The sequence below is a fragment of the Salmo salar genome, chromosome 23 (genome assembly GCF_965601325.2).
Source record: "Salmo salar chromosome 23, fSalSal1, whole genome shotgun sequence".
Taxonomy (NCBI): domain Eukaryota; kingdom Metazoa; phylum Chordata; class Actinopteri; order Salmoniformes; family Salmonidae; genus Salmo; species Salmo salar.
The window spans coordinates 3,216,758-3,225,924 of NC_138313.1; the positions used below are offsets into that span (position 1 = coordinate 3,216,758).

A 9,167-nucleotide genomic window follows, 5' to 3' on the forward strand; every position below is an offset into this window, starting at 1 on the left:
GGAGACGTGGCGTAGAGAGAGAGAGAGGGAGACGTGGCGGAGAGAGAGAGAGAGAGAGGGAGACGTGGCGGAGAGAGAGAGAGAGAGGGAGACGTGGCGGAGAGAGAGAGAGACGTGGCAGAGAGAGAGAGGGAGACGTGGCGGAGAGAGAGAGAGGGAGATGTGGCGGAGAGAGAGAGAGAGAAAGGGAGACGTGGCGGAGAGAGAGAGAGAGAGAGGGAGACGTGGCGGAGAGAGAGAGAGGGAGACGTGGCGGAGAGAGAGAGAGGGAGACTTGGCGGAGAGAGAGGGAGACGTGGCGGAGAGAGAGAGAGGGAGACGTGGCAGCGGAGCGCGCGAGGGGGAGACGTGGCGGCGGAGCGCGCGAGGGGGAGACGTGGCGGCGGAGCGCGCGAGGGGGAGACGTGGTGGCGGAGCGCGCGAGGGGGAGACGTGACGGAGCACGTGAGGGAGAGACGCGGTAGAGTGCGAGGGGGAGGCGCGGTAGAGCGTGAGATGTGGGAGAGGGGGAGACGTGGTAGAGCTCGAGACGTGGTAGACCTCGAGACGTGGTAGAGCGCGACAGGGGGAGACGTGTTAGAGCACGAGGGGGAGACGTGTTAGAGCACGAGGGGGAGACGTGGTAGAGCGCGAGACGTGGGAGAGCGCGAGACGTGGGAGAAAGGGAGACGTGGCGGAGAGAGAGAGAGAGAGGGAGACGTGGCGGAGAGAGAGAGAGAGAGGGGGAGACGTGGTGGCGGAGCGCGCGAGGGGGAGACGTGACGGAGCACGTGAGGGAGAGACGCGGTAGAGTGCGAGGGGGAGACGTGGTGGCGGAGCGCGCGAGGGGGAGACGTGACGGAGCACGTGAGGGAGAGACGCGGTAGAGTGCGAGGGGGAGGCGCGGTAGAGCGTGAGATGTGGGAGAGGGGGAGACGTGGTAGAGCTCGAGACGTGGTAGAGCTCGAGACGTGGTAGAGCGCGACAGGGGGAGACGTGTTAGAGCACGAGGGGGAGACGTGTTAGAGCACGAGGGGGAGACGTGGTAGAGCGCGAGACGTGGGAGAGCGCGAGACGTGGGAGAAAGGGAGACGTGGCGGAGAGAGAGAGAGAGAGGGAGACGTGGCGGAGAGAGAGAGAGAGACGTGGCGGAGAGAGAGGGAGACGTGGCAGAGAGAGAGAGAGAGAGGGAGACGTGGCGGAGAGAGGGAGACGTGGCGGAGAGAGAGAGAGGGAGACTTGGCGGAGAGAGAGACAGAGGGAGACGTGGCGGAGAGAGAGGGAGACGTGGCGGAGAGAGAGAGAGAGAGAGGGAGACGTGGCGGAGAGAGAGAGGGAGACGTGGCGGAGAGAGAGAGGGAGACGTGGCGTAGAGAGAGAGAGAGAGAGGGAGACGTGGCGGAGAGAGAGAGAGAGAGAGGGAGACGTGGCGGAGAGAGAGAGAGAGAGGGAGACGTGGCGGAGAGAGAGAGACGTGGCAGAGAGAGAGAGGGAGACGTGGCGGAGAGAGAGAGAGAGGGAGACGTGGCGGAGAGAGAGAGAGAGGGAGACGTGGCGGAGAGAGAGGGAGAGAGAGGGAGACGTGGCAGAGAGAGGGAGACGTGGCGGAGAGAGAGAGAGAGGGAGACGTGGCGGAGAGAGAGAGAGAGGGAGACGTGGCGGAGAGAGAGAGAGAGGGAGACGTGGCGGAGAGAGAGAGAGAGGGAGACATGCCGGAGAGAGAGAGAGAGAGGGAGACGTGGCGGAGAGAGAGAGACAGTGGGAGACGTGGCGGAGAGAGAGAGAGAGGGAGACGTGGCGGCGGAGCGCGCGAGGGGGAGACGTGGCGGCGGAGCGCGCGAGGGGGAGACGTGACGGAGCACGTGAGGGAGAGACGCGGTAGAGTGCGAGGGGGAGGCGCGGTAGAGCGTGAGATGTGGGAGAGTGGGAGACGTGGTAGAGCTCGAGACGTGGTAGAGCTCGAGACGTGGTAGAGCGCGAGAGGGAGACGTGGTAGAGCGCGAGACGTGGGAGAGCGCGAGACGTGGGAGAGAGGGAGACGTGGCGGAGAGAGAGAGAGAGAGACGTGGCGGAGAGAGAGGGAGACTAGGCAGAGAGAGAGAGAGAGAGGGAGACGTGGCGAAGAGAGAGAGAGAGGGAGACGTGGCGGAGCGAGAGAGAGGGAGACGTGGCGGAGCGAGAGAGAGGGAGATGTGGCGGAGCGAGAGAGAGGGAGACGTGGCGGAGCGAGAGAGAGAGGGAGACGTGGCGGAGCGAGAGAGAGGGAGACGTGGCGGAGCGAGAGAGAGAGAGGGAGACGTGGCGGAGCGAGAGAGAGAGACGTGGCGGAGGAGAGGGAGAGGGCGGGAGAGAGAGAGAGGGAGACGTGGCGGAGAGAGAGAGAGAGGGAGACGTGGCGGAGAGAGAGAGAGGGAGACGTGGCGGAGAGAGAGAGAGAGGGAGACGTGGCGGAGAGAGAGAGAGAGGGAGACGTGGCGGAGAGAGAGAGAGAGAGAGAGGGAGACGTGGCGGAGAGAGAGAGACAGTGGGAGACGTGACGGAGAGAGAGAGAGAGGGAGACGTGGCGGCGGAGCGCGCGAGGGGGAGACGTGGCGGCGGAGCGCGCGAGGGGGAGACGTGGCGGCGGAGCGCGCGAGGGGGAGACGTGGCGGCGGAGCGTGCGAGGGGGAGACGTGGCGGCGGAGAGCGCGAGGGGGAGACGTGACGGAGCACGTGAGGGAGAGACGCGGTAGAGTGCGAGGGGGAGGCGCGGTAGAGCGTGAGATGTGGGAGAGGGGGAGACGTGGTAGAGCTCGTGACGTGGTAGAGCTCGAGACGTGGTAGAGCGCGAGAGGGGGAGACGTGTTAGAGCACGAGGGGGAGACGTGTTAGAGCACGAGGGGAGACGTGATAGAGCACGAGGGGGAGACGTGGTAGAGCGCGAGACGTGGGAGAGAGGGAGACGTGGCGAAGAGAGAGAGAGAGGGAGACGTGGCGAAGAGAGAGGGAGACGTGGCGGAGAGAGAGAGAGGGAGACGTGGCGGAGAGAGAGGGAGACGTGGCAGAGAGAGAGAGAGAGGGAGACGTGGCAGAGAGAGAGAGAGAGGGAGACGTGGCGGAGAGAGAGAGGGAGACGTGGCAGAGAGAGAGAGGGAGACGTGGCAGAGAGAGAGAGGGAGACGTGGCAGAGAGAGAGAGGGAGACGTGGCGGAGAGAGGGAGACGTGGCGGAGAGAGGGAGGGAGACGTGGCGGAGCGAGAGAGAGAGAGGGAGACGTGGCGGAGAGAGGGAGGGAGACGTGGCGGAGCAAGGGAGGGAGACGTGGCGGAGCAAGAGAGAGAGAGGGAGACGTGGCGGAGCGAGAGAGAGGGAGACGTGGCGGAGCGAGAGAGAGAGGGAGACGTGGCGGAGCGAGAGAGAGAGAGGGAGACGTGGCGGAGCGAGAGAGAGAGAGGGAGACGTGGCGGAGCGAGAGAGAGAGAGGGAGACGTGGCGGAGCGAGAGAGAGCGAGGGAGACGTGGCGGAGCGAGAGAGGGAGACGTGGCGGAGCGAGAGAGGGAGACGTGGCGGAGCGCGTGAGAGAGAGGGAGACGTGGCGGAGCGCGAGAGAGAGGGAGACGTGGCTTAGCGCGAGAGAGAGGGAGACGTGGCGGAGCGAGAGGGAGACGTGGCGGAGCGAGAGGGAGACGTGGTGGAGAGAGAGGGAGACGTGGCGGAGAGAGAGGGAGACGTGGCGGAGCGAGAGAGAGAGAGGGAGACGTAGCGGAGCGAGAGAGAGAGAGGGAGACGTAGCGGAGCGAGAGGGAGACGTAGCGGAGCGCGAGAGAGAGAGAGGGAGACGTAGCGGAGCGAGAGAGAGAGAGAGGGAGACGTAGCGGAGCGCGAGAGAGAGAGGGAGACGTAGCGGAGCGCGAGAGAGAGAGGGAGACGTAGCGGAGCGCGAGAGAGAGAGAGGGAGACGTAGCGGAGCGCGAGAGAGAGAGGGAGACGTAGCGGAGCGCAAGAGAGAGAGGGAGGAGGAGCGCGAGAGAGAGAGGGAGACGTAGCGGAGAGAGAGAGGGAGACGGAGTGCGAGAGGGAGACGTAGCGGAGCGAGAGAGAGAGAGGGAGACGTGGCGGAGCGCGAGAGAGAGAGGGAGACGTGGTGGAGCGCGAGAGGGAGATGTGGTGGAGCGCAAGAGAGAGAGAGGGAGACGTAGTAGAGCGTGAGAGGGAGACGTGGTAGAGAGGGAGACGTAGTAGAGCCCGAGAGGGAGACGTAGTAGAGCCCGAGAGGGAGACGTATTAGAGCGCGAGTGAGTGAGGGAGACGTAGTAGAGCGGGAGGGAGACGTAGACGTGGTGGAGCGCGAGAGAGAGAGAGGGAGACGTAGCGGAGCGCGAGAGAGAGGGAGACGTAGCGGAGCGCGAGAGAGAGAGAGGGAGACGTAGCGGAGCGCAAGAGAGAGAGAGAGAGAGAGAGGGGGACGTAGTGGAGCGCGAGAGCGAGAGAGGGAGACGTAGCGGAGCGCGAGAGAGAGAGAGGGAGACGTAGCGGAGCGCGAGAGAGAGAGAGAGAGACGTAGCGGAGCGCGAGAGAGAGAGAGGGAGACGTAGCGGAGCGCGAGAGAGAGAGAGGGAGACGTAGCGGAGCGCGAGAGAGAGAGAGGGAGACGTAGCGGAGCGCAAGAGAGAGAGAGAGAGAGAGGGAGACGTAGTGGAGCGCGAGAGAGAGAGAGGGAGACGTAGCGGAGCGCGAGAGAGAGAGAGGGAGACGTAGCGGAGCGCGAGAGAGAGAGAGGGAGACGTAGCGGAGCACGAGAGAGAGAGAGGGAGACGTAGCGGAGCGCAAGAGAGAGAGGGAGGAGGAGCGCGAGAGAGAGAGGGAGACGTAGCGGAGAGAGAGAGGGAGACGGAGTGCGAGAGGGAGACGTAGCGGAGCGAGAGAGAGAGAGAGAGAGGGAGACGTGGCGGAGCGCGAGAGAGAGGGAGATGTGGTGGAGCGCGAGAGGGAGATGTGGTGGAGCGCAAGAGAGAGAGAGGGAGACGTAGTAGAGCGCGAGAGGGAGACGTGGTAGAGAGGGAGACGTAGTAGAGCCCGAGAGGGAGACGTATTAGAGCGCGAGTGAGTGAGGGAGACGTAGTAGAGCGGGAGGGAGACGTAGACGTGGTGGAGCGCGAGAGGGAGACGGTTGGAGCACGAGGGAGACGGTTGGAGCGCGAGAGGGAGACGGTTGGAGCGCGAGAGGGAGACGGTTGGAGCGCGAGAGGGAGACGGTTGGAGCGCGAGAGGGAGACGGTTGGAGCGCGAGAGGGAGACGGTTGGAGCGCGAGAGGGAGACGGTTGGAGCGCGAGAGGGAGACGGTTGGAGCGCGAGAGGGAGACGGTTGGAGCGCGAGAGGGAGACGGTTGGAGCGCGAGAGGAGACGGTTGGAGCGCGAGAGTGAGACGTGGTGGAGCGCGAGAGGGAGACGGTTGGAGCACGAGAGAGGGAGACATGGTGGAGAGGGAGACGTAGTGGAGTGGGAGAGAGAGGGAGACATAGTGGAGTGGGAGAGAGAGGGAGACATCGTAGAGCGGGAGAGAGAGGGAGACGTAGTAGAGCCCGAGAAGGAGACTTCTTAGACCCTGAGCGGGAGACGTCTTAGACCCTGAGCGGGAGACGTATTAGAGCGCAAGAGGGAGACGTATTAGAGCGCAAGAGGGAGACGTATTGGAGCGCGAGAGAGGGAGACGTATTGGAGCGCGAGAGAGGGAGACGTATTGGAGCGCGAGAGAGGGAGACGTAGTGGAGCGCGAGAGAGGGAGACGTAGAGGAGCGCGAGAGAGGGAGACGTAGTGGAGCGCGAGAGAGGGAGATGTAGTGGAGCGCGAGAGAGGGAGACGTAGTGGAGCGCGAGAGAGGGAGACGTAGTGGAGCGCGAGAGAGGGAGACGTAGTGGAGCGCGAGAGAGAGAGAGGGAGACGTAGTGGAGCGCGAGAGAGGGAGACGTAGTGGAGCGCGAGAGAGGAAGACGTAGTGGAGCGAGGGAGAGGGAGACGTAGTGGAGCGCGCGAGAGAGAGGGAGAGAGGGAGACGTAGTGGAGCGCGAGAGAGAGAGAGGGAGACGTAGTGGAGCGCGAGAGAGAGAGAGGGAGACGTAGTGGAGCGCGAGAGAGAGAGAGGGAGACGTAGTGGAGCGCGAGAGAGAGGGGGACGTAGTGGAGCGAGAGAGAGAGAGAGGGAGACGTAGTGGAGCGCGAGAGAGAGGGGGACGTAGTGGAGCGAGAGAGAGAGAGAGGGAGACGTAGTGGAGCGCGAGAGAGGGAGACGTAGTGGAGCGCGAGAGAGGGAGACGTAGTGGAGCGCGAGAGAGGGAGACGTAGTGGAGCGCGAGAGAGAGAGAGGGAGACGTAGTGGAGCGCGAGAGAGGGAGACGTAGTGGAGCGCGATAGAGGGAGACGTAGTGGAGCGAGGGAGAGGGAGACGTAGTGGAGCGCGCGAGAGAGAGAGGGAGACGTAGTGGAGCGCGAGAGAGAGAGAGGGAGACGTAGTGGAGCGCGAGAGAGAGAGAGGGAGACGTAGTGGAGCGCGAGAGAGAGAGAGGGAGACGTAGTGGAGCGCGAGAGAGAGAGAGGGAGACGTAGTGGAGCGCGAGAGAGAGGGGGACGTAGTGGAGCGAGAGAGAGAGAGAGGGAGACGTAGTGGAGCGCGAGAGAGAGAGAGGGAGACGTAGTGGAGCGCGAGAGAGAGAGAGGGAGACGTAGTGGAGCGCGAGAGAGAGAGAGGGAGACGTAGTGGAGCGCGAGAGAGAGAGGGAGACGTAGTGGAGCGCGAGAGAGGGAGACGTAGTGGAGCGCGAGAGAGAGAGAGAGAGGGAGACGTAGTGGAGCGCGAGAGAGAGAGGGAGACGTAGTGGAGCGCGAGAGAGAGAGAGGGAGACGTAGTGGAGCGCGAGAGAGAGAGAGAGAGAGGGGGACGTAGTGGAGCGCGAGAGAGAGAGAGGGAGACGTAGTGGAGCGCGCGAGAGAGAGAGGGAGACATAGTGGAGCGCGAGAGAGAGGGAAACGTAGTGGAGAGCGAGAGGGAAACGTAGTGGAGAGCGAGAGAGAGAGGGAGACCTAGAGCCGGAGAGAGAGACCTAGTCTGCACTAACCTTATCTAGAACTGGACCCACCACAGAGTATTTTTGAGAACACAACTCACTCCTGGAGCAATGACTTGAGAGACCACCTCTGCTATAGAATGTTGTATCTGCTAAAAAGTTTAGGGTCATGTTGAATCTTCATAGAACATTTTCAGACGATGCGTTGTTTTGTGCTTTATATGATATGTATTTAATAGACGGGAACAAGGTGTGTGTGTAGGTGCATGCACAGTGTGTTTGTCTCGACTGATTCCATGACTCACATGGACCTGTCACACCGACGTTGCGGCCATGACACTCACTCTGTCTCTCCCCCTCTTCCTCCTCTTCTCACCGCTCACTCTCTGTAAATTTCACCTTCATCTTGTCCCCCGCCCTGCCCACCCCTCCTTTATTTACACCTTTTCCCACTCTTTCTTTCTCTGCTTTTCTCTCTCTCGGCTGTTCTTTCCTCCCAACAGACTTGACCAGCAAACCCCGTAGCCCTCTCCAGCCTCCTCCTCAACCCCCGCCCCCCGGCCGGCCGCCACCCCCACCCCAAGAACGAGGGAATGAGACAGAGCTGGGAGGTGGAGGAGGAACTGCAACAACTACAGGAGAAGGAGTGGAGGACTGGGAGGAGAGAGAAGCTCCTCTCCGCCAACTGGAGGGGGTGGAGGCCGAAGAGCGGGAAGGAGGGAGGGCAAGAGCCATTGACAACCAGTACTCCTTCTTCTGAGGGGGGGGGGGGGGTTGTGCGAAAGGGAAAGTGGAGGAGGTGGGAGTCATAGCCATTCATAACCAGTATTTGTATTTTATTACGGGACTGTGAGGGGAGGGGCTTAGAAGGACATACTAACACTATTAAAACACAAGCATTCTGGGAGATTCGGCAAGATGGAGAGAAAGAGAAAATGGGTAAAAGAGAAGAGAGAGGGATGGGAGCACCTTACAACACTAAATATAGGTACACTAATGTTTAGCGAGATAAGCTTTTTTGCCGGTACACCTCTTGGTACGCTTTTTGTAGACTTTTGAATCAATTCATGGATGTAGGTAGTGAGAGAGATATCCTCTGAACCTAGTAGTACCATACCTCAATATCCTGCAGACATTCTACTGGCCAACAGTACACTTTCACAGTGGTGGAGATGGAGGACAACCATATACTTACAAGGTGGCAAAGAGACTAGGCTAGAACCGGCAAGCAGGATACATATACCTCAGTCACTTTTTCAACCTCACTCTCTTTCTCTCCTCATTTTCTGGTTTTCTTTAATGGTAGAGAAGTGGCCAGAGGTAGAGAGAGAGCGAATATATATTCAGATAAAATACTTTATTATTGATAATAATAATGATATGATTAACAATAATGATAATGGAAATAATGATGGTCGGAATTAATAGTATTAATTTTATTTTGTTTTTAAAATGCCTTTTATTGTATGTTGTTTACTCCATGTAATGCGTAACATTTGTACCTGCCCCCATCCGATTATTTCAGTTGAAATTTGTTTGTGCCTTTTTTTATATTGCTAAGCCTCATACTCAGTCTTTCCCTCACGCTCATACAGTCCTCTCCTCCTGGACCTCATCCTAATTTAAATGTGCAGAAATAGAATATAAGAGGGGGGACATTTTTCTACTCGTGCCTTTTTGTGTTATCACCTCTGTCATACTCCTTCAACCTGTGCCTTAGTTGAGTAACCATGTCCGTCTGTTTGCCATTCAGTTCAGTGCCTCTATCTTTCTTTCTCTTTGTATCTCCCTCCTTCCTCTCTTTGTTTATACCTTTACTTCTTGTTTGTCCTCTACTCTACCCAGAGCCTTGTAATCATATTTTACACATCTTACCCCCATCCCCCTGTTCATCCTTTTCAAATTTTGAACTCTATTTGTGCCTTTCTGTCTGTCTGTCTGTCTGTCTCTCGCTCTCTCTTTTGCTGGGACCTTGTGTTGACGGTGGGCAGGGTTTTGTCCAACCTGTGTGGTTAGTTTCAGGTACTACATTGAATTTAATGATATGATATAATATAATTATACTGAAACATTATGGCCTAGTGTGTTGTTGCTTTGGTTCACTGTTATTGTTTCTTACTGAATAAAGGGGAAGGATGTAAAGG

The 9,167-nt window shown here is 59.4% G+C and overlaps 1 protein-coding gene across 2 annotated transcripts in view; it reads left to right on the forward strand.

Moving 5' to 3' along the window:
* LOC106583900 (uncharacterized) overlaps positions 1-7,682 on the forward strand; it is a 44,094-nt gene extending 36,412 nt beyond the window's left edge. For both annotated transcript variants that reach the window (XM_045706210.2, XM_014168536.3), the window contains exon 10: positions 7,527-7,682. In XM_045706210.2, the coding sequence (XP_045562166.2) occupies positions 7,527-7,548 (22 nt within the window). In that variant the 3' untranslated portion in view covers positions 7,549-7,682. The remainder of the gene's footprint in view (positions 1-7,526) is intronic.
* Positions 7,683-9,167: the final 1,485 nt, after the last annotated feature.